The 26,040-nt window shown below is 36.2% G+C and overlaps 1 protein-coding gene across 17 annotated transcripts in view; it reads left to right on the forward strand.

Annotated features, from left to right (window-relative positions):
* The window catches only part of PARD3 (par-3 family cell polarity regulator), a 663,835-nt gene that overhangs the window by 439,475 nt on the left and 198,320 nt on the right, over positions 1-26,040 (forward strand). For 7 of the 17 annotated variants that reach the window (XM_019465161.2, XM_019465165.2, XM_019465162.2 and 4 more), the window contains 4 exons: positions 4,066-4,217; positions 5,264-5,308; positions 10,801-11,028; positions 25,001-25,232. In XM_019465161.2, coding sequence (XP_019320706.1) covers positions 4,066-4,217; positions 5,264-5,308; positions 10,801-11,028; positions 25,001-25,232 — 657 coding nt within the window. The remainder of the gene's footprint in view (positions 1-4,065; positions 4,218-5,263; positions 5,309-10,800; positions 11,029-25,000; positions 25,233-26,040) is intronic. The other 10 variants (XM_053895764.1, XM_019465164.2, XM_019465166.2 and 7 more) reach the window with 5 other exon arrangements.

Raw genomic sequence — 26,040 nt, forward strand, 5'->3', positions numbered from 1 at the left:
TCCCACCTGTTATTTGGATCCTTAAAGAGTCCATCTTTGTCTTGTCTTTTTCTTTCTTTCTTTCTTTCTTTCTTTCTTTCTTTCTTTCTTTCTTTCTTTCTTTCTTTCTTTCTTTCTTTCCTTCTTTCTTAAGTCTTTTATTGAAAACACAAGATGTAGAAATAGAGCGACACTCAAGCCTGCATGATATTAGCTTGTTTTTGAATGTTTTTGGTTCAATGTAGAGGGGGAAAATACAATATAAAGTCAAATCCCATTTGAAATCCACAGATGCTGTTCCACATACTGCTGCAGTTTGTATCTGTTTCTGAAAGTGAAAGCAACAACAGGGAAAGTAAGGATTAGATATTTGCAGTATTCAACTTAGGGACAAAGCCTTTGAATCTCCACCGTGATGAGAATTGTGGAGGTGGCCATAGGAATAGATCTGTTTGGGGCCTTAGAAAGCACTGTATTGGTGAAAATAAATAGGTAACTAGCAGGAATAGATTGTGGCATTAATTTCTCTAAGGGCATCCATAAAATGGTAAGGACTTGTGCGATTTTGCTGTGGGGAAAGTGGAGCAAGGAAAGGAATATGAATGAAGGGTTATCCAAACAAGAATGGCAGCTGTTCTGAATCACAGCAGAAAATGTAAGCTTTTCCAGCCTGACAATATCTCCCTAATCCTTGATGAAAATGTTATGAAAACAAAAGGGCAATAAGACAGGATTAATAACTGGAATTTTAATAATGTTGGGGGGTCAGGGTATGGTTACATTCTTTAAAGAATCAGCTGTCAGTTTTGCAATCTAACTTGTTAAATATTCTAGTGTACTGTTTATTGTGTCTGAAATTAGTTTAATGGGTATATTGATAGGGAAGAATTAATTATGTCATGGTTTAAAAATATTTAGTTATTTTAAGACTTATTAACACACATACTCATTTGACATTTTAAATTGTGTATGTTTACAGTTCACTGCACAATTGTGGAAGGCTAAATATGTAAAATGGCTAAACTTTTAATTTGTTAACATAGAATATACTTTTTTCACTCCATTAATTGTTTCAGGGAACATTAATAGTGTTTTTAAGGAGAAACAAGGTAAACCGGCAATTCTAATCTTAGTGACAACATCATTCCAAGGATATGACATTAGTTTAAAAAATATGCCGATGTGTGGTATTTATGTAACATTAGTACCAACAATTTGTATTTCTTTGAACAAGCTTTTACCAATAGTTTCTATTAAATATGTATTTCATGAGCAGAATATTGAAAAGATCAGCTTTCAACATATGAAAGAATTATTCTTATTGAAAATAGATAATATAAAGTTTGCTCTTGCAAAATTGCATCATAGTTCTTCTATGGGTTTTTAGTTTTTACTTTTAGAACTATAGTTTTCCTTTTTTTAGCATTTTATTTTTACTGTTTTGTTTTTTTTTTTTTACTTTTTAAAATGTCTATTTATTTTTGAGAGAGAGAAGAAGGGGGTGGGGCAGAGAGAGAGGGAGACAGAGAATCCGAAGCAGGCTCCAGGCTCTGAACTGTCAGCACAGAGCCTGACCCAGGGCTCCAACCCATGAACTGTGAGATCATGAGCTGAGCCAAAGTCAGGCACTCAACCAACTGAGTGACCCAGGCACCCCTAGGACTGTATCTTTTAATTGGGGTATATGTGCTCTGGAAATTATAAGCAAACTATAGTAAGCATAGTAGTACCTGACTACTACTACATAAGCATAATATATAAGCATACATCAATTTAAGAAATATGAGCAATATGTAATTATATATATTATGTATGCTATAGCTATAAATACCTACATGCATGCACACATATATGTATACACAGTATGTAATCATAGTGATATGTTGGAGGGGCACTGAAGGCTTCAAGATAAACATGACCCTTTTTCTTAGTACACCAAATTTATTCAAAGTTTTACAGAAAAAATATGGTATATTAAAAATGAAAAGATTAAGCGTACAGTACAAAGAAGAAAACATTTATTAGGATATAACATAGTCTTTTACAAAATAAAACTGTTCTTGGTGAACTCTCAGGGCCTGTAGGATACATCTTCTCATTTCTCAATACCTGGGCCAGGACTAGGGTGAGACAAGCCAAATGACGAGGATACAAAATGTAGGGAAGGAGTTACTGTCAGGTGTTGACCCTCAACTTGCCTGAGCCTGAAAGTGCTTCCTTAAATTCTGAGTAAGGGGCACCTATCTTGTGTCATCCTAGGGGCCCTACTCTGTACTTGGTGGAAAAGATTGGGAAAGGCTGTTCAGAATCCTTGAGTGTTTTTAAGGACCCCATCTCTGTTATAATTTGTATTATATTGATAATTTGAGATAGAAAGTCTTTGTGGGGTGATAATCACTTACCTTGCATAGTGGTTTGCAGTTTACAAAGGGCTTTTACATAATGTCCTTGAATTCCCTTATTGGTCTCTTAAGGTGGATAAGGCTGCTATTCTCTTTATTGAGCATTATTAATACAGTAGGCTCAAAACATTTCAGGTCACTTAACCTGACAGCAAAGCATTTTCCTTGATGTCTTTCTTTTCACAATTTTGGATTTAGCTCTTCTCTAAGAGCCAACTATCATTTCATGCACAGTAAACTGCAGCTACATTTTTGATATATATCCAAACCAGATCACTCTTCCTTTACCTGTGTGGATGGTAATTCTCTACGGCCATAAAAGTGAGAGAAATTTGCTTCCATCAGAAACATAAGGAAGGCTGTCATAAACTCTGCTGGCATGGTGGCAGTGGCCACTGACCTTCTTAGTGTGTTTAGTTAACTGTGGAAGGATTTTCTCCTACCTGGCCAGGTAAGGAAGGTGGCAGGGCGCTGACACAAAAGAGCGATTGACTTAGTGTGCCCAGCATAGAGAAAAACCATTTTTATTGTATGAACTCTGGTCAGAACACCTAGAAGTGTTTAAAAAAAAAAATTTTTTTTAACATGTATTCATTTTTTGAGAGACAGAGACAACATGAGCTGGAGAAGGACAGAGAGAGAGGGAGACATAGAATCCAAAGCAGGCTCCAGGCTCTTGAGCTGTCAGCACAGAGCCCCACGAGGGGCTCGAACTCACGAACTGCAAGATCATGACTGAAGCCGAAGTTGTATGCTTAATTGACTGAGCCACCCACATGCCCCCCTTGTGGTCCTTTTTAAAGTGTTCACAGATATTTTACGAATGGGAGTGATGCTGTGTCATCCCTTTCCATTTCCAACTGTGTCCTGTTACCAATGGTTTGCTGTGTGCCTCCTCATCTCTGCTTGGACTTCTGTGTTGGTGTCACCCAAATCAAATGTCATCTGGTCTCCTGTGTCCCTCCAGTACTGTTCATTCTCCCATCTGTGCATCCACAGCATTGGCTCGGTCCTTCTGTTGTAGTATTTTTGTTAGGAACTTGTAGAGAACAGAGACCTTTTTCTTCTTTTCCTTTCCTGACTTTGGTACCCAGAACAACACCTTACAATAGGTTCTCATAAAGATTTGCTGTGTTGGTTTCTTCTCCATTGAATAAATATTGCTGAGAAACTACATTCTCATGAAACTACCTGCCACAAAGGTGTTTTTTTCTACATTTCTGACATCCAAGATTAAAGACATACTCATTTTACAACTTCTATTTGATTACAATTCATAGAGCCCCTTGTATGCTGTCAATATTTGTATTCATTTATGAAAATTTTCCACAGATATTCAATCCTTCCATTTTCTAAAATATACCAGGCTTATTTTTGATAGTCACTTAGAAATAATGATGTATTAGGGAACAGAGTGAAGAAACTGAGGGAAATAGGGGAGGAGAGAACTCACATGGAGAAAGAATGACTTTACACTTAAATTAATTTTGTATTTTCCCATCACCTCCTATTCAGCCACAGTTGTTTCGTTGTTGTTTTTTTAATGGACTATATTTTTGTTTCAGCATTTCTGGGGAATATGCATATACATAACTTTCATATGTGGGCATATATGATCTTTCCTGAAGTTGGATGTCCTCCTTTTTAGTAAATATTTTTATGTTTCTCTTTCTCTTCATACCAGCTCTTTGAGTCCAGATGTTGATCCAGTTCTTGCTTTTCAACGAGAAGGATTTGGACGCCAGAGTATGTCAGAAAAACGCACAAAGCAATTTTCAGATGCCAGTCAATTGGATTTCGTTAAAACGCGAAAATCAAAAAGCATGGATTTAGGTAGTGAGTACAATCTCCATGAATCTTTATCTAAATAAGGTTTAGATGCTTTCGGATTAAAACTGATAGTCCCAAACACATGTCTGTTTACTTTAAGCAATAGAAAAACTAAATGTGGCAATTTGGCAAAAATTAGTTTTTCTCTGAGTTTGTGATAACCATATTTCTCATAAGTGGCATGTTTACATAATGTGCAATATGTTAAAATATATGTTTTCCTGATGATCAAAGAAACAAACACATGCATATCATGCTATGTTCATGCATCTTTATTTGGAAGATGAAGTGTTTTAACATTTTGGATGTTTAAAACCAACTTTTTGAAATCGTATTTGGTTGGCTGTGGGATTCTTGAACTAGAAGGAGAAGTTTTGGAGAGAAACCATTATCTCAATCCATGTCTAGAATTTGGTTACTTCATGATATACTTCATTTCGTTGCTATTCTTTAAGGTTTATTTAATAGAAACTCTTCTGTGTTGATAATTAAGGCATTTAATTGAAGTAATAATTTGGGAGAATATTTATTGTAGAAAGTGTTTGGAAGCAAATGAGAGGAGGAAAATAACCATAGTTGTTCAATCAAACACCAATCAGGTAGTGTCTCTTTTTAAATCCAAATCCACCGAAAAGCAAACAAAAAAGTAAAGTAATTAATTATATCTATAAACCGATCAAATGATTTTAAAAACCTTTGTTAATCAGCTGAAACTTATTTATGCTGTTCTCTGGTGGCTGTTTGTACTTCAAGACTAAAAGCATTAATTTATCACATGCATAAAACAAAAATTTGGCGATGCATTGCCTTGGCTAATTATGATATGCTAACTTATAAATAACACACGTGTCTGTGAAATGACTGGCATTTTGCATGGAGACACTGCTTTCCCCCCCTTTTTTTGATTATGAATGTTTGCTTGATGTTTCATATTATTTGCATGAAATATTACCTAAGAATGATCACCTAACTGGAAAGATCCGGGAATGGTTGAAGCATGTTGGGCTGTGGGGACTAACTGTGCTAACCAGTATACATTTACCTTTTAACAGTAGCTGACGAGACTAAACTCAATACAGTGGATGACCAGAAAGCAGGTAAGAATGGACAGTTAGACTGTTGCCATAGAAACTGTGGTCCAAGGAGCTGATCATAATTATAGAGCTGCCAATCATATTGCATGTAAACATAAATATTCCAGTCTTGCGCGGATGTTTTCATTTTTAGGAAATCACATTGTACAAGAAAAGAAAAATTTCCTGTTAGAAGGAATTTATCAGGGTAGTACATACTAAATGGAAATATAATTTAGTGTTTCAAAAATGCTAAAACAACCTAGATTTTAATTATATTTGTATAGGAATGTTTTGTTGCAATTAAATAAAAATCAAAATCCTGAGAACAGTATCTCTTCTAGTAAACTCTTAAGTGTCTAAGTCATTTACTAGGTATCTAGCTTGATATCCAAACAATGGTTCTCAAACTGGTGATTTTGATTTGAAGGATAATAGCAGAAATATAAATATTTTTCACTCTATGACAGAATCCAATATTGCTGTCTTTCATTGTTCAGAAAACCTCAGTTTTTCTTCAGATGCAAGAATTGGCTTGTAGTTGTCTGACATTGAGTTAGACTATGTAATGCATAAGTTTCCTTATCTTGACATGAACCTATTTCAAAGGTTTTTGTTTTGTTTTGTTTTTGTTTTTGTTTTTGTTTTTGTTTTAACTCATTAGGGCTTGCTTCTAAAATGCTGCCTAGGGGTGTCTGGGTGGCTCAGTCGGTTTGGCCTCCAACTTTGGCTCAGGTCATGATCTCATGGTTTTTGAGTTCAAGCCCCACATCAGGCTCTGTGCTGACAGTTCAGAGCCTGGAGCCTGCTTTGGATTCTGTGTCTCCCTCTCTCTCTCTGCCCCTCCCATGCTCATGCTCTCTCTCTCTCTCTCTCTCCCTCTCCCTCTCTCTCTCTCTCTCTGTCTGTCTCAGAAATAAATAAGCATTAAAAAATAATAATAAGTTTAAAATGCTGCCATTGTGTAGAATCAATGGATTATATTGAACTGAGTTTTTCATTATATTAGATTTTACTTTTTATGTTATATTAGGAAAATAATCACAGGAAAGTCTTCATGTATAATTAATGTATTTTGTACAATGGCACATTTATGATTTGTTGTTATAAGTTTGGAATAGTGTTTTAATTATTCTAGATCCAGTATGATGTAGTCATATCACTTAGCACTAATTAGCTTCAATTCACCTTTTTGACCTGCAGTAGTAATTAATTTTAGCCTTAAAAAATATGTATCTATATACATGTGTAAAGATTATTGTGGACATGGTTGAAGTTTTCGTGTTCTGTAGAGTAAAAAGATAGATTGTGAAAATTACATCCAATAAATCATAGGATTAACTATAGTGCAAGGCAATTAACTATAGCCTCAGCCCTTATTATGTAGTTATTTCTCTGATCAAACATAAAATTCACTCAAACTCTGAAACAGGGCTAAAGAAAAACTATTTGATAGTTCATATATGCAAATGAGTAATTAGTTTTGGAGTTAATAACATTCAATACTTTTAAAGAAGTAAGCCCTGTCCAAATTAATGTTCATAAAAGTCAACTCACACTGCTCAGGTTAAAGAACATGACTTTATATGCTACGCCAGTCAGGTACAGTCAGGAAATTATTTAACTAACTTCCACTAAAAGGAAAAGACCATTATTGCAATTAAAAAAAAAAATAATGATGATATCCAGATATCCAGAGTTTAACTGAAAACATAAAATAATGTTCATGGAGAGAAGGCAGATTTTATAATCTAATTGAATCTTGTGTTTTTATTGTGTTTTAAAATGTTAGATCCTAGATAAAAAGAGCTTTTTCTTTTTTTCTCCCCCGCCCCCCACTGTGTACAATCTATCTTACCAAAGTAAACTGGAAAAGCTTGTGACAAAAAATTATTGCATAGACACCAAAGTACCTTTTAGTCTATCGGTTTTAAATCTACATGAATAAAATATCTAACAAGGATCCTTTCCACCCTGCAGTATTAGACAGTGAACAGATTTTCAGTTATTTTTCTTTCTTCACTTCACTTGAATTGCTAAGATGATCATGATTTTACAGTTTAGTCCAAAGGTTTTTGGTAGAGTCACAGTGGTATTTTAGCATAGATCATCTGTCTAGCCATAAGCCTTTCATAATGAAAATTGAATTCCATTTCCCTTCGCCCTTGCAAAAGACATCCTCGACTTTTTTTTTTTTTTTTTTGGCAAGTGGGGTATTAGGTAGGAATAGAAAAATAGGCCTAGGGAAAATAGTATGATTATGATTTTCCCCTCTATTTCTGGATTTAAGGATCTGTTATGATATTTGGGGCAGGAGGAGGGGAGGATTTTCTTCATGAAAGAAAAGAGAGAACAAGAATAAGAAGAGAATTGGGTTTCTAACAGTTTAAATTTTTTACTTTTTTACATTTTATGTATTTTTGATAGGCAGAGAGAAACAGAGTACAAGTGGGGGAGGGGCAGAGAGAGAGGAAGACACAGAATCCGAAGCAGGCTCCAGGCTCTGAGCTGTTAGCACAGAGCCCGTCGTGGGGTTCGAACTCACAAACCATGAGATCATGACCTGAGCTGAAGTAGGACACTTAACCGACTGAGGCACCCAGATGCCCCATGGGTTTCTAACAGTTTAATCCTTGAATATAAAAAATAACCAAAGTATCCTAATGACCCAAAAGATTTATAAAGAGCTTTAGAATATTATTTTACAATTAAAAGATATGTGTGTGTGTGTGTGTGTGTGTGTGTGTGTGTAACTAAAACTAATTTTTAGCCCATACTTTATATAAAGACATCTTTAATTTTCACCACTAATAAAGTGCTAAGTTTATAATGTCAGGGGTCTTGGTAGCCCTCATTCAGGGACCTTAAGGTATTATTTAATAAAACTTTCATTAAAGTTTCTTTGACAAATATCATACTTAAATATATGATATCCATGTTACAGATAAAAAGTCAGCAAGCTCTTTCTGTAAAGGACTGGATGGTGAATAATGTAGGCCTTGCAGACCAGTCTCTGTAGCAATTACTTAGTTCAGATGTGACATGAAAGCAGCCACAGAATACATGCAAACAAATGGATTCTCTGGATTTGGCCCATGGTTTGCTGATCCCTCATAGATTCACACATTACAAATTTTGACTTTTTGTATAACTTTTTTCTGTGAAGATTTTCAACCATACATTAATGTAGATGCAATAATTCATTGATTTCCTGTCTACACAATACACATCATCACGAACATGTTATAATACAGTGTTAAAATTTCAGAGAGAAGAGTAGATAGGTAAGTCCTAAATTATGCTTACAGAATATCTATTGTTTATTTACAGTTTCATCATTTTTTTTACCAGATTTGCTTTTGTTTATGTATTTTAATGCATACATACACTTATATATATGTATTTATATATACATACATGAATATTTATATGCATTATATATAGATATACATTTATTGTAGTAAATACTCATGCGATTTCTGAAATTCATTATTAAAATGTTTAGTGCTTTGAGTACAGCTAACGTTTTGTGAAGAAAAAAATGATGTTTTTATGAAAATCTTTACATGAAGCATGAAATCTTTATTGGAAAAATATGGATAGATAGATATGAACACACATACATATGTACATACAAATGTCCTATATGCTCCCAATAAAGTGTCAAATATTTGCCTTCTCAGAGTTTATAGAACTCAAATACAACTGGTAGTTATGAAAATTGATATATATGCTTTATTTGGAGAAAGATTTTCCTAGTGGCAATTCTTGAAAGTATAAAGTAAACGTCCCTGCCCACAAGTGATCTTTTCCTATTCTGTTTGACTCCTTGATTTCTTACTCTTTGTTTAGTTCTGGAACCAAATTCATTTTCCTTCTTGTGACATGACTTTTAGGGTATTAGAACATGAACTTGTCAAAAATTATACTGCCTATCAAGAGAAAAAGTAAGATTGATCATCCTGGGAAGAAACAATTCATGTGAATTTTTGTCATAAAATAATCAAATATATACGATCCTGCACTGAGAAAGTTCAATAAATCATCTTTTTCTTCCAAGCACAATAATTGATGGAATATTATTTCTTCATTAGAATCATCTGTCTGCCTTTCTGCCTATGTTACATTTTTGACATATTTATTCTAAGTTAACAACTGCTACCCCATTGCGAAAATTGGGTGCAAGATGTAAATGAATCTTTAAAAGATAATTCTTGTTTTGACTCTCAGTTTATCTTTTATTCTGTTTTGTACTCTGAGCCATGCAAAGCCTGTGTCATAATTATTTGCCTTCTACGTGATAACATGTCCAGGCTACTCCTTAATTATTGATGAACATATGTGCTTGATGACCCCATGTAGAGAGAAACTACCTGCTCTCTCCTACCTTCTCATTTTTTTGTACCTGTCTTTTTAACAGTCTAAGTGATGAGCTAATTCTAAAACCTGGGTTGCCCAGGCGGTGGTACCAAGCTGGTATTTCAGTCATCGAGAGGCCAACTTCATCTGCCTTTGAGTGCTAGGTCAGGCAGTGATGGATGAGGCTGTCTTTCTTGCTTAAAGAAATCCATTTTGATTGCCTTTTAAAGCTTGGTACTGCTGGTATTCTCTCAGGCCTTCCTGCCCTATATCCTCAAGAAACAGAGCCAACTTAATTCCCTGAGTCCTCCCCTGCCAGTCTAGTGAAATTTTCTTCTTAATTGTGAACTCTTCTTCCTTTTGATCATTGCTTGTTTCACAAGCAGATATTGTTCCCAAGCCTGTAGATATATGGACTTGTATTCCGCTCCGTGGTCTCTCCTATACTTCTCTCTAGTGAGAGCCCTTATGTAATTTGTTTCTATTCAAATCTTCCATCATTCTGTCCAATAGAACATTAATATTTCCCAGGTTCAGGTTCCTGCCTGTTGCCAGGGTGCCCTAATTATGTTGGTGACATGTAGTCTTTTGTGCTCTTTCTACCTACTGAGTTGTGTGAACGTGCAGTACGATGCGGAAGAGATTTCACTGAGATGAAAGTTTAATTTCTACTGTAAATAATCTTAAACTATCAAAAAATGATTTGTTAAGTTATAGAGCTTACTGTTGGTTGCTTACCTTAGCGTTCTCATCAAGTGAGCTCTGGGTTATTCTGCTTCTTTTAGATTATTTACATACTTGGAGCAAATGATTTGACCAAAATTTTATCTCTTGAGCTAAACATGGAGACTAATAACTTAGAGTTTTTCCTAAGAAGATAGAGAAAATAAACCAAATTTAATATATATTTGGGAAAAATTAAAAATAGTTACCATTATTATTTTTTTTACCATTCCTTTATTTTTATAACATTTCCATCCACACCTTAGAACTCACTGAGTGAATAATTTATTTATGTCCCTGATGTTTTCCGCAATCTGTAGATATTCAGGGATATCAGTTTCACCTCCAATTCTTTTTTTTTTCTTTTTTCTTTCTTTCTTTTTTTTTTTTACCATTAATTCTAACTAACGTTTTAATTTTTGTAAACCTCCAAGGTTCCCCCAGCAGAGATGTAGGACCGTCCCTGGGTCTGAAGAAGTCAAGCTCACTAGAGAGTCTGCAGACAGCAGTTGCTGAGGTGACTTTGAATGGGGATATTCCTTTCCACCGCCCACGGCCACGAATAATCAGAGGAAGGGGATGCAATGAGAGCTTCAGAGCTGCCATTGACAAGTCTTATGATAAACCTGCAGTAGATGATGATGATGAAGGCATGGAGACGTGTAAGTTTATAATTTCTGAAAGAATAGCAGTTACAAACAGCTCTACAGAGCAGCAATTCTTCAAGTATGCTCCAGGGTTCCCCTCCAGGTACCAGAGGGATCAATGAGGACTAAACAACAACAACAACAACAATAATAATAATAATAATAATAGGATGTCATTTATCTTTTTACCCTTATTCTCTCACAAATATGCCTTGGGTTTTCTAGAGACAAGTCTTTAGATATTGCAATAGATTGAATGCAGAACAGATAGAAGAATCTGTCTTTCAGCCAGATAGCAAAGACACTTGCTAAAATGTGAAACAGTGCCATTGTTTTCACTTATTGTCTTTGGAAAATACAGTCCTTGTTTTATGAAAACATAATTTCTGTTAACCTTTAATTTTGTTTTTTATAAAGTAACTAATATTTTTAAATCTTCTCAGTTTTAGATCAGTAAATACTGTTACAGATAATCCACATAAAAATTATTTTGAGTCCTTAATAATTTTTAGGAGTTTAAAGCTATCCTAAGACCAAAATGTTTGAAAACCACTGCTATAATGTGATCTCTCCAGCAAATATATGTAATAATCTATGATTTTGAAAACCTATTCTTTTTTATGAATTACTCTTGCTTTCCTTGATCTGAGCTGGCAAGATATTTGTATATGTGTGTATTTGAAAATTGCAAAATATTTTAAGGCAAGATTGTTGAAAGTCAAAGGCTAATATAAATGAGCAGTATGTTTTCCATAGAATATTGAGAAAAAAGTAGCATTTATATTAACATGTTTCAGGGAGCTATCTTTATAATTAAACATTCATGGCATAAAAATAACTGTTCGTTTTAAAAATCAGGAAAATATCTTTAGTAGTATATTTACTTAAAAGGGAAAAGACTTAAGAATCCTAATGGTAAAAACTGTTGTTTAGTATACATTGTTAATAATTACTACTTTATACTTTTGGTCTTTAACTTCAAACATGACTCTATGCATCTATCCATTGTTAGAAAAGTTAGAGATACCACTGCACAAAAGTTCAAGCAGAAACCAGAGATAATTTAAGTGGATTGTAATTTACTTGAAATTTAACTGTTGGGTGAACTGCTTCTGTCACAAATGCCTAAGGAAGATTGTGGTGGGGAAGAAAATGATTTTTAAATAAAAATCATATTCAGAAGAGATTTATATATTTTTTAAATGATTATTTATTTTTGAGAGAAAGAGCACAAGTGGGAGAGGGGCAGAGAGAGAGGGAGACACAGAATCCGAAGCAGGCTCCAGTCTCTGAGCTGTCAGCACAGAGCCCAACGTGGTGCTTAAAGCCACGAAACATGAGATCATGACCTGAGCTGAAGTCAGACGCTTAACTGACTGAGCCACCCAGGTGCCCCACATTCTGAGGAGGTTTAAAGCAAAATTAGGTAGTTTTTGCCTATTGCACATATAGTGTGTTTGGAAAGATGGATACTGTGGCCATGATGTAGCACGCCAAGCAAAACCCGGGGAGAGGATGGCTATACCCCACTGCGCCTTTCCGACCCTTTACCTAATTCCTCATCTGAATCTGGATGGAGTTTTTTCATTCCATCCAGTCAGTGATTTCAAATGTATACAGCCTATTCTTGCCAGATGAAGAACATATTTCCTATTTTTGCTGCCAAGTCTGGGCTCCAAGATCCTGAGTCCTATGAGCTTTCCACCCTTTTAAGTTTTTCCCCAGTGTCTCTGTGGTTCCTTTCCATCCTAACCAGTATCATTTGTGCAGCCCTCCTATGGTAGCATCGTGCCTCAGTGTGTCCTGGGGGTGTATTTAATAAGAGATATAGTACTTTGAACCTTCAATGTTTTTTTTAAGCTTCTACAATATATGATGGTTTTGAACTTTTTCCTTGTTCTAGTTAAAATGTTTAAATTCACTCATAAAATGTAATTTTCTCATATATACCACTCATTTCAAATGCATCAGGAGATGGAATATATCTCAATATAAGACATGTTTTTAATTGTAATGGGGACAGCCTTCAGAGTTTCTCACCAGTGTAGATAGGGATCTAAATTTGTCCCTATATAAAATTTAGTTTCCTTTTCTAATTTGAAATAACTCATTTAACTACATTATGTTACAACTTTTCATTCAGCAAATAGACAAATTATGTTTTATAAACCAAAGCTGAAGTTCTGGACAAGAGAAAGAGTCTTGTGAATGTGTATACCTACAACCAGAGTGCTGTGTTTTCCAAAAGTCCTGATTTTAGAATTTTTCCCCCAGACCGGTCTGTTGAAATCTGGATACCAAAAAAAAAAAAAAAAAAAAAAAAACAGAAAAGAAAAAAAAGGCAGCTGTTGTACATTTCAAACTTTTGCAATGTGAGCTGTTGAGACCCTGTCAGTGAGTTACAGCAGGCACTGAACTGGAATTCAGGCCACTTGAGTCCTTGTCCACATTTTTCTGATGAATTTGGGATTCTGGTCAAACTACCCAAAAGGCTTGAGCATTAAGTTCCTCGTTGTAAAACTGAAGATTTGGACAGTGGGGTCGTGGATTTTTTAAACTGTGTGTTGTGACGCCTGGTCAGGAGGGGAGGCTCTGTGGTTTTGGAGGGGTCCAGAAGTCAGGGGGAGGCTGAGTAGCAGGGACTCTGCAGAGCCACCAGCTTCACCCTTCACCCTGCTGTCCCCACTCTGTTGCCTTAACTCTTGTGGGTTTTTAAAGTCACTTTTATTACATTGTTGTTCTCTGTAAATGTTAATATTAGAAAAGGGTAGTTTGCAATGTTTTTAGAAAAGCCTTGAAAATCTCTGGTTCAGATGATTTAGATGGTTTCTGAGGTACTTTCTAGTTGTAACATTCCATGATTTTGTGTACCTGTTCACTTACCTATCTAACTCCTGCCTGCTAGGCTCTCTCACCTTCTATAGGGTCCACAAAAAACGACATCACCATGACTGTTTTATTCCTGTGTAACTAAGCACAGGGTCTGGCAAATCACAGGACTCTGAATATTCGTGACATCAATAAGTGAGCTCCTGCTTAGCTAGCACCATTGTGTGCATGTGGAGAGAAGGGGGGAGAGACTTTCAGTATGCAGTAAGAGGGATGGTGGTGTCATTTCATCATTCCTGTTTGTTTTCCACACTGAGCCTGCATGTACTAGACCTTTGATGCCTAAGCAAAATCTAAAAAAAAGTCCCTCAGGTCTGGTGTTACTGCTGGTGATCATTAGACACCTTTACATATGACTGGATATGAAAAGGTGTTCTATGGCTCCAGTTGTGAGAAAGACCAGCTCAGTTAGCTCTTCCGTTGTTTCCCTAAACACCGTCCTTTTCACAGTCTGGCTTCTGGATTCTCAAGGCCTGGTCTGCATACTTCCTGTCCTTATGGCTTCCCAGGATCCGCCTTCTTGTTTCTGGTTGTCCTCCACATCCTTGCTGTTGAGTGCGCTGTCCCTCATTGCCAGGGAGTCTAGTATCCCGCCATTGTCCGTGCTCTGTGGGATTCTAGCAGAGGGTGCTTTCTTGTGCTGTGGTATGACTCCATTACAGCCACCGGGGGAGATGAACATGCCCTTTCACTATGGAACATTGCTCTGAAAAGAGGACCACTGACCTTACAGACAGTCCCTTTGTTACTCTATTGGTGTGCCTGAGATGTGTGGAGATGGAGGGTGGGCTGCTGTTGGAAGGCTGTGGGCCAAGGCCCGTGGCCAGGACAGACAGCTCCTGGGTTGCCATAGTTGGATTAAAGCACTGCCCCAGTCTCCTATTATCTACCCCAAGTTATCCCTTTTCTTCTTCACAAGTAAGATGCTTAGGCATAGGCATGGTTGGTTGCTCTTGTCAGTTGGGTTGAGCATCTCCCTGGTGAATATATTTTATGGCTCAGAACAGGCTTGCCTCGTCTCAGCAGTGTCGAAATCATGGCATGGGCACAACAATGGGGGCCAAGAGACTGGGGCGGCCTCCATGTGGTATCTGGTATCTGTCATCTTCTGTAACACTTACGTTCTTCCTGTGGAGATGGCAGAAGCCAGCGTTTTTGTCTCTCATTTAATCCATCTGGCCTTACCATGTTGTGTGTGTCTGTCTGGATCAAGATGGAGCTTTGTATTCTGGGACCCATTATCTCTGAGGCCCTACCTGTGCTTGACAGGTCAGGGCATCTACAATCTGCTCCCTTTTCTATGCAAATTACATACCCTGCCTGGATCTCAGCAAGTGGCTTCTGCATCCCCCATAATAAATCAGTTTCTGTTGCTACCAAGAAAATACATGCAATAACATTGCTTTGTTTTCTTTTTGAAAAATATATGGTCCCCCCCTTTTTTTTTTTCTGTTAAAAGTTGCCAAATTGTAAGTCTTACTATCAGTACAGTAACAGCTTTTTGTTGGGGTCGGGAAGTGAAACACAATGAAATCAAATACTGTCTTATTAATTGTACCTATTGATTTTAAGATAGATGCAGTTTGTAATTTTAAACGTGAAAACTACATGGCTTGAACAGACAAGCCATGGTAGACAAATTGCTTTTGAGTAGCTTGCCCACTTTTCTTATAGCACTCTTCTCAGGAGATGAAAAAGGACATTGCTCTAAAATATACATAACTTAGGTTAGCCATAGGAGATTTGAAGAAGGTAAATTTATGGTAGTAAATCAGCTAAGATGAGAGATTCTAGGGTAATTTTTTTTTTTTTTTTTGCTTATTAGTTATAAAACAGTATGTTGTATTTGATATCTTCACTTTTCTACCATCAATTCCACACACGGCTAGCCACTTTTCATCACTAGTTATTTGAGCAAAATATGCAAACTAGGCCTAATTTTATCTTAAGCAAAACCCATTAGAAAATAGAAAATCTGTGACAAAATTCAGGATAGGGGTTTCAAAGAGTACTTTGTAAAAGATTTCCTATTTGATTAATATATACAATTGGATGCTGATCTCTAAAAATTTTTGTTCTGAAATGCTAGGAACAGGAATAGCCTGTCCCAGCCTTTAAGCCAATTTGTATACTTAAATATCACCTGCAATTGAAGAGAAGGAGCTTTGATTAATTTTAGGAAGTTTCTCAATGCAGTATGGCTGTAAGCATGTGAAGTAGCCAAAGCTATTCCTCACATTTCTTTCCATAGGGGAAAATTAACTTAAGCTAAAAGTACAATGAAAAGTCACATAGGAAGTGTTTGAATTATAGAATCCTCATTTCAAACACTTTTTGATAAGGAAAAAGTATTTAAATAGTTGGCCAAGAGCATACTTGGGAAACTGAATCATAGAGTACATACTTCTGATTCATAGTCCTGTGATTTTTCTAGAAGGTTAAACTTCCAAATGGGAAAGCCCCTCACACTGAAACTACTTTAAAGTATTTAAGTGTGTGTTAATAAGTTGTGGCACCTAAAATCTGATTTTTAGGCTATAAAGTCCTGCGGGGCACAGGGTAGTCCAACCCAGTGGATAAACCAATACTTAAGAAGTAATGTGGTTAAGGGTCATTGTAGTGCACAGGTTACCATGGCACCAAAAGTTGGGCTCCCCACTTAGCCTACGTGGAATTAGAGCAGATAGGTAGGTAGGGGGGAGACGGCTTCCCAGACAAGGTATTGGTAGAGATAACTGCCATTGCTAGAGTGGTCTACACCTGCAATGCATAAGGAGAATATGAAACATCATGAGCAGTGACCTTTCCTGGATTGCCATAGTTGGATTAAGGTTGATGTATATAGTGCAGGTGACAGCATAATGAGGAATGAGATTTAGGATGAAAATGGAAAACAGATCACAACCTTGTTTAAATTATTTGCATTTTATACTAAGGACCTTAAAGAACATTTGAAGAATTTCAACTAAGAGTAGGAGTGCTGGAGTTGTAGGATAGAGGATGGTTATCAGGGATGGGATGGTAAGTAGCAGTGTCAGTGGCAAGAAAATCAGTTATATGTCAGTAATGAAATAATCCAGGTGAGTAATGATGCTTGGCAATGCCAGAGAAAAGTAAGAAAATGCATTTACACGCTTAGCATCTCACACAGAAAGATGGATGGTGATGATGTGATTTTTTTCTCATTAGCACTTCCAGGCTCTGAAACTTAGAATCATCGTCATACTGTGTAATCACTCCATTACCAAGCTTTCTTAATTTTTGCCCATGAAATCTACTAATTTCACTCCGTCTGTTCAATCTAACTGAAATCCTCATTATTTAATATCTGAAGTTATTGTTAGGATCTTCTAATTGGTCCTGCTGTCTCTAGATTTGCTGAGTAAACTCTGTAATCACATTCTTATTCTCCGAGTACTTCAAGCTTCCATGCTCGTTCTTGTCCAGACCATGCACTCTCCACGAAGTGTATCTTCTTACTATCCTTGACTTTGCCCCTGCCTTCAAATGTATACATTAGACTATCTTACTTCTTCAGGAAACTGTTTCCCAAGCAATCTAGTCTTCCCTTGACTTTCTAAAGGCCTGATTTTACAGAATGTCTCTGAGACTTTTTACTGTAAAGCATTTTTTAGCATCAAGAAATTTTTGTGGATTCCCCAATATGGATTGGTTGGTAGTTAAGAACACTGGCTTTTGGGGGACAGTCATTTTGATTTCTCAATAAATAGCAAAATAGAGCATTGTTAGCCATTTACTACTTTATACATTTGTACATTGTTGTGTTATTTATTTTGTATTTTGTCACACACACACACACACACACACACACACATCCTTAAGAGTCAGAGCAGTGACCTAGAATCTCTTTCTTTGACACTGTAAATAATTTTCTATATATTGTTAAAATATACAGTTGACACAAAGCTCACTCCTTGATTAAAAGTAAAATTTTTAGTGGAAGTTCCAACAGAATTGTGAGTGCTGCCATTTTGGTTGTGTAGCCAATCCATTCGGTCTGTTGAAAGGAAAGCCTGGAGCTTCACTGTACATTGTCCCCATGGAGAGGAAGCAATATCCACTGTGGACCATCATTTGAATGTAAAAATCAATTAGATGCCAAAAGGAAATGTGCAAGGGTTCAGAAAATTGAGGGTATGACCCTCATTGTACTTGTTCTGTAGCATTCTCTCGGGAAGGGAAGGATAATGGAGGTGACATTCTACCAGTATCTTCAGGAGCATTTTACCTGTTTCATTTGGAGGGATGATTAAAGAGAAGTTTAGAATATAAAGTAGAAGCAAAGAATGGTTTTTAGTATAAGTCTTAAATTCTTTGGAAGAGCCATCTTAATTGTTTTTACCCTCCTACCCACTCCTCACTCCAACAGAAACAGAGCTGTTTTGTTTGTTTGTTTAATGAAATGAATATACATATAGAATAGAGCACTTTTGGAATCATCTATTTACTATTTAAATTGTCCCCCAGTTGCTGAAAGCACTTCTCTGATACTACTTTTGAATGTCACATGATTCCTTCATCTGTCTTCACGGTCATATTCATGGTTCTTCATCATGTAAGTTATTATTCCCACCCCACTTTTGAGTATAAAAGCTTCTTAATTCTTCATGTTTCATTCTTCATGCCAGCTTTTTTTTTTTTAAACATTCTGAAAAAGCTAAGTTTTTCCATTGCCAAGAGCTCATCATTCTAATGTTAAAAGTCAGAGTCCAGAAAAGCAGATCCTGTTATTCGACACCATCTGTATCACTAGCTGTTCATTTTCCACATCTTTCTTCCTTTCCAAAGTCAAAATATTCAACTTAAATAAGAAACAGAAATAATATTTATATCCCCAAAGTTCTTGAATCCTGTGTAGGACTTTGCAGTGCCTGGGAGTCTGACAGTCCTCAATTTATTTTTATTACATTTGCTTTTGTTTTGTTACCTAAGATTAATCCATAGAAGTTGGTAGGGGTCACTGGATTTGCTAAGTCCAGTGAAATTTTCCAATTACTAATGTCTTATTGTAACTTACTCATTTTAAGTTTTAAGAAGATAGATTCTGAAGACTTAGTCATACTGTGTGCAATTATTCCATTTAAATGTTTGTCTTCTAAAATAAATTTTAAATTAAGAGTATGTGATCCTATCATTAGGTATTTCTAATACCTACAGTAGTCCTTCTTAAATGGAGAGCAGTAAAGGATAGTTTTTCATGTGATTGGCTGTTTGTTCAATCATTCTGTCATTCACTCAACAAATATTTAATGATGCTTCTTTGAGCTGTGCCCTCAGAGGAAAGAACTTATTTACTGATGATTAAGAAGTAATATTATCATTTTCATTTTGTATTTCTCTGTTTCTATCTATTGAACAATTTATTTATCTCTAGTAGGAAGTCTGAACAAATCATTTAATTCTAGCAAAGTTGTCACAGCTACCCAGCTCTACATTAACTGCTAACTCTTACACTTGTGATAGACTGTAGATATTCCACAGCTGCTCTAAAGTTTGATTTACACAATGTACCTGTTAGGATGCTTTCAGCTGCGTTTAGTAGAAAATCCAACGCAGACCAGCTCTAACCATGAGGAAATGCACTGTCTTCATTGCTGAGCTCTGGAGTTGGGCAGCTTTGGGGACTACTGATTTCATAGCCCAGTGGTATTAGCAAAGACCCAACATCTTCCTGTCCTTTTGGCTGCAATATCCACAACTCAGCTTATCTAGAGGGTAATTGCAAGGCCCAGAGACCTTTTACTTTCCTGTCCATATCCAACAGAGGGGAGTGAGCCATCTCCCCAAGCATGGCTGATGGGGCCATTCTTGGACTAGTAACACTGGTCCATTAAATCAAGCAGCAGGCACCCATAGGTTGGTATATTACAGAGTTAACCCCTTGGAGCTAGATTGCATTCCTGAACACGATCAGAGTTCTATTAGGAAAGAGAAAGGGGGAATGTATTGTGGATAAGCAACCCACAGAGATCATTACAGTATCAACAGTAGCATTGCTTCTCAATGGGGGAGAAAAGACTCTCATGACCATGTAATTTAGAGTCAATTTTTGACAGTAAAATGTTTGTGATAACTAGATAGAAGTGTTTATTTATGGCATGAGCTGCAGAACTTTGAGTTTCAATTGAAACCTAAAGTCATTTTCTCCATAATCATTAACATATAAGTGCCCAATCTTTTCCAAACTTCTTGGTGACCCAGTCCTTACATGATACCTTGCAGAATTAAGTAGCTTAATTTGTAACATGGACTAGAATTTTAATTGAGCTGCATTTGCATCTGTTGAAAACATGGTAATTAGGTATGTTTTAATTGCAGAATGACTATGCTGCATTAAAGAGACATAAGCATCTTCACATTATACCTTCTTAAAGGAAAAACCTAACAGTATCTACCTTTATAAATAATCACGTGGCACACTTCAGTGTATGGAGCAGGATAAAATAGACAGAAATGTTAGGCAAAAATAGAAATTTCTATTTGTTTGGAAGAAGATAATCATCTTCCCTTGTGTAGGCTATCTGCAAAATGAAATCAAATAATCTTTAAAGATGAGCAAAATTCAAGAGAAAAAAATGTAAAACACAGCATTTAAAATAGATTATCTAAATATAAGTTTATAATTAGTTCTTGCATTGTAATTTAGTGTAGGAACACAATAGATCAAGCCACTTACTCCTAATATATTATCAGTACTTTTCTTACTTAAAAAATTATTTATATGAATTTTTTTGTGGTTTCCTTTAAGTTTAAGGGAATAAAAATATTTTATGTACTTTATTATAAAGGTAATATTACTAAATGTACAAACATTGGCTGCAAAAATTTAAAAAATAACCTGATCAGTATATCTGTGACCTTGAATATATATAGTTTAAAAAATTAAAGATGCCTAGCCAATTTATTTAAGCTTTGGATAATCACCATAATTCTGCATAGGTATAGGGCAAAGTGAGAGATACTTATTTTTTTCTATCAAATAATTTTAGAGTTCGAAGCATATATACTATGATACTCTAAAAGAACATCTTATGTTTGTACATATGAAGCCACATATTGCTAAATATTTTTAATTAGTTGGCATTCAAAGGGATTAGTTAAATCAGTACACCCCCAGAAGAGTTTCTGTGATAATGTATTATCTAAATTAGAATGTTCAGAATAAGCATAAAGAATTCTCAAATGTGCAAGTATCATTTTAAAACAGTCCACTTGCTTGGGGCAGGAAACTGAATTAGGATTTTTGATTTTATAAAATGAGGTTACAAAACCCGAAGTTAATAAATAATTTAATACTAATTTTCTCTGTTTCACCCAATTTAGAAAATAAGTGGTATTGCATACACCAGAAAATTATTGTGCCTATGAAAAGAATTGGCAACCAATATGACTTCAGCATATAGTCAGTTGTGAAGGCACTGCCTTTATTCTATTACCGAGCCAAGAGCCGACATATGCCCTTGTACTTCTGCCAAAACTATTAGGCAGAAAACTAGCAGAACCACTACTGATACTTCCATTCATGATTTATGATAATGGTTGCTGTGGAAGACTAAGTCATTTACATTTATTGAGCTCATTTTTTGTTTATAGTTTCAGATATTGTAGAGGGTTATAAAATCCATTAGACAATCCGTATAGCACTAACAGTAATCACATGAAAAATACTACAAACTGATTAGAGCAAAACCAAGTCTAGTGGGCCTTCGCAACATTGCCGTAGTTGGGGTGTGGCTAGTTTTGTCAGGCTTGATCGGAGGAAAATAGGTATTGTTCTGCAACTCGAAGAACAGTGATACCCAGAGACTGGAGAAAACTTCAGTTGGGATAAAGTCATGAGTCAGGTTTACTGGTAGTCTTTCATCTGAACCACCTCTTATGAGCAGCTGCTCTCTGCCAGGCAGTCCTCATTTTAGAAGAAGTTTAGAGAATGAGAGGCAGACTTGTAATCATGTCAGATGGGAAGTACAATAATAAAAGTTTGTACAAAGAGTTATGCAAGTATGCATAAAAGGAGTTTTGGATGTTAGGAATTTTAGAAAATTCACTAGCACCCATTTATCTTTGTTGAGTGTACCAATAAACTTGGGTTTTATAGTTCCTGAGAACTTCCGAGAATTGTTTTATAATGGTTTGGACGATTATCTCAAAGTTAAGGCCACACCTGTTTCCCAAAGGGTTGAAACAGCAGTTGGCAATCAGGTACAACAGAGCCAAGTGTAAGGGTGTGAGAGAAGATGCTTTAAGCCTGCTAAAGTTATATTTATATTCTCTTGGGAGAGTCACATTTGGAAAGGCTGCATATAATCAGCAAGTCATTGGGCTAATTGACCAGGATATTCTTTCCCTGCTCTGTGTAGACCAAAACAATTACAGCCTTAACTCAGCATTTATTTGTAAGGCTACTGAAAGCATACTGTAAATAGAGCATACTGAAATACTGTAAAGCATTGACTAGCAATGCCCATCTGAAAGTTGTAATTGGCATCCTTTATCAAATCTGTACCATTCCCATTTATATATTAATTAACCAACAGGAAGAAAAGCAAATAAAAAAAAAAATCTACAAATGTCCTTTGGAGCAGGAGAATGGTTCACAATTGAGATAACCCAGTGCAGAAGGAGGCAGACCTTTCTAAAATCAGTTTCATGGTTGCTAATCAGTCCTAGAGTTTGTGTACATTTGATCTAGGTTCTTGATTGATTTCATCAACATGAGCCACAAGTCACAGCATTAAATGAATACGCAGGATTGACAATAGGTTTCTGAAATACAATGCTGACTGCTGGAATTATCTTCTGGACAGACTGTGTAGTGAGTGGGTGATAGATGACCTCGACGTGTTGTATGAAGCATGGAATTGAGCAATCACAAACAGAGCTGATGAAAGAAATGCATGAAAGTCTTGCTGAAGTACAACTGTATGGGACATGAGACTAGGAAGAGCCCCAGAGTGGGACTGTGCTGGTCCCAAACCTTTCTGTTTCCTCAGCAAGAAATGGAAGATGTTGGTCTAAATGACCTCCAAAGTACCTTCCGGATTTAGACATGGTGATGCTTTTATTCTTTAGCTGTACTAAGGCATGACCTGCTGGGATGAGAAATCTGTTGGCTCATGTTTTTTTGTTTTGTTTTTTTTTAAATTTTTTTTATGTTTATTTTTATTTTTGAGAGAGAGAACGCGAGCAGGGGAGGGGCAGGGAGAGAGAGGAGACACAGAATCTGAAGCAGGCTCCAGGTTCTGAGCTGTCAGCACAGAGCCTGACGCAGAGCTTGAACTCACCAACTACGAGATCATGACCTGAGCCAAAGTCAGAGTTTAACCCACTGCACCACGCATGTGCCCCTGTTGGCTCATGTTTTAACTAAATGTGTTAACAAAAGGAATTGGACACTTTTTTTTTTTTTTTTTTGGTATTATCCTAAGTAGCTCTGGCATTAAAAAAAAAAAAAAAAAAACAAAACTCTATTTGCAGTGGTCATGCCATTATTGATAGTCACTTCTCAGATTTGTGATGGTTTAATAGCAGAATACTGAGTTTGTTTTAACTGGTCTTATTATACTTTCATATTGTCTATTACTAACTGAATTGTCCCTTTGTGGTGGAGAAGCTAGACTTCGTGAATTTCACTTGAAGATACATTTACTTGTCTCAGAGGTCAGTTCTTCGTGAAATACTGAGAAGAGGCTTAACTGTTCTATTTGGTTCTGTGTTAGAAGAAGCTCAAAAACGTTGATTCACGTTTTATTTGTTGATGTACGAGAATAAAATGACCTCAGAAGTCAAGGGGCAATCTGAATCCCCAATCATTCTTATGATATTTGGAAGAAAATCTTAGGCAACCAATCTCAGAAAAGATTTATGATAGTGGCTGTTAGTATATACATTTATTATTTTTTAATAGAGAAATTCTCAAAATTCTTTTTCTAGGTGGAAACCTACTCTTGTTTTCTTGTCATTCTTTCAAATTAAAAGGTTTAGGGCAGCAGGATGCCTGGCTGGCTCAGTCAGTACAGGATGTGACTCTCAATATCAGGGTCATGAGTTCAAGCCCCATGTTGGGCATGGAGCCTTCTTAAAATAAATTAAAAAAAAAAAAAAGTTTTGGGTATTGAAGTTCCCTTGGACCATACGCTTATTAAGTGCTGGTTCAAAGAATGGAATATTATTATCACTAAGTAAATTTTGCATCTGCAAACTTCAGGGGAGTGTGAGGTTATTGATTTACACATTTTCCTGACTTTACCCACCTTTGTAGATGGACACAAAGAGTTATTTAGGATTAGAAGATATAATTGCATTTGCTTATGATGTTGACCTTATTTGATGACAATATAAGGAGAAGCTCCAGAAACTGTAAAGATCAGTCTTCTCTGTTCAGAAATCACAAACGGACATATTTGGGAGCCTGAAGAAAGAAGTCTTTGTGCTGAAATTGGTGTGCTTACTAGTGAATGGCACAGTTTCACAAATTAATGAGGGGCCAGATTAGATCTACCTTATCTGTCCCCATGAGGAAAGGAAGCACTTGAGGAACTGCTTGTTTTCTTTGCATTTTGCAAATCCAGCCCACAGGACCCAGAGGGGTCTATGCTGTGTGACAAGGGCCTACTAATCCCTCCAGCTTGCATTTTGCGTATCAAGGAGGAGGTTACCCCAAGTGAATCAGCATGTGGCCAGAAGCCGCTTCTCTCTTTCTATTGGCACATGATCTTCACATAGGAATACCCTGTGCATGGTAATCATCCACATCACATGTTCTGTTCTCATTCTCCTCACAAGTCAATAGCATAAGGGCGCCTGGCTGGCTCAGCTGGAAGAGCATGTGACACTTGATCTTGGGGGTAGTGAGTTCGAGCCTGTGAGTTGGGTGTAGAGATTATTTCAATAAATAAAAAGTGAAAAAAAAAAAAAAAGTAAATAGCATTGCAGTCCATGTTGATAGCAGGCTGTACAGCAGTAGAAAATGTGGGAAAGCAATATCTTCCCATGTATTTTAGCTTCCTTCACTTTGTTCTTTTGGTTCACTGTATTCCTTATCCTTGTTTGTGTGTTTGTTTGTTTCTCTTCCAAGTGGAAGAAGACACAGAAGAAAGTTCAAGATCAGGGAGAGAGTCTGTATCCACTGCCAGTGATCAGCCTTCACATTCTTTGGAGAGACACATGAATGGAAACCAAGAGAAAGGCGATAAGATGGATAGGAGAAAAGATAAAGCTGGAAAAGAGAAGAAGAAAGATAGAGACAAGGATAAAGACAAAATGAAAGCCAAGAAGGGCATGCTGAAGGGCTTGGGAGACATGTTTAGGTAAGTCTTCAACAACCCAAAACAGATGGTCGCTAAACATACGTGAGTGTGAGGTTAATACTAAATTTGAGAAGCACAGACTTGCAAACATTATCTCTGAGGTCCACCACAAATCTTTTCTCATTTTCAGTCTTCGCTATTATACTTGTAATTTGTACAGAATTTTGCTTTAGTTATTTCAGACCGTTTTAGCAGCCTTAAAGATGAGATCTTGCCAACCATGTAAATAACTGTTGAAAGGAAGAAAGGACAAGTCTTCATTTTAGCTATGCAGAAGAGTAAAAGCCCCATGGAGACAAAGGGCTATTAAAGCAGTGTTTGTTCTTTTGTGTGTGTGAACAATGGTTCATTATTTAAATTTAACATAGAACTCAAGTTAGTGGTAGCATTTAAAGGTTCATTAATAACAAGTCTAATAAAAAATGTTGCAAATAGAGCTTCAATTAAGCTGTGTTGATTAATTTAATACTTATTACTTCAGTCTGTAAAGATTTCATTAAATGTAGTCTCTGGCTGTTTCCTGACAGTTGTTTTTGTGTCCCTAAATTATACTCTGGGATTACTTAGCATATCGTTTTTTTACAAATCATTGTTACACAGTAAAAGTGACAAGTTGTTCAGAAGTTGTACTGAAACTCTCCCATAAATGTTCATCTCAGGTGATTTATAATATTCAGGCATTTAATGTTAAATATAAAGATTGCTTGATTGTTCCATAAATTAAGCCCCTAAACATATCAAGATGATGGTTTGAAATTGAAAACATACAGCAGAGCCACTTGACTCTTCAAAAAGCAGTTACCCTGTA

Source organism: Panthera pardus, unplaced genomic scaffold (genome assembly GCF_024362965.1).
Source record: "Panthera pardus isolate Hobbes unplaced genomic scaffold, ASM2436296v1 HiC_scaffold_6, whole genome shotgun sequence".
In the NCBI taxonomy this organism is placed as follows: domain Eukaryota; kingdom Metazoa; phylum Chordata; class Mammalia; order Carnivora; family Felidae; genus Panthera; species Panthera pardus.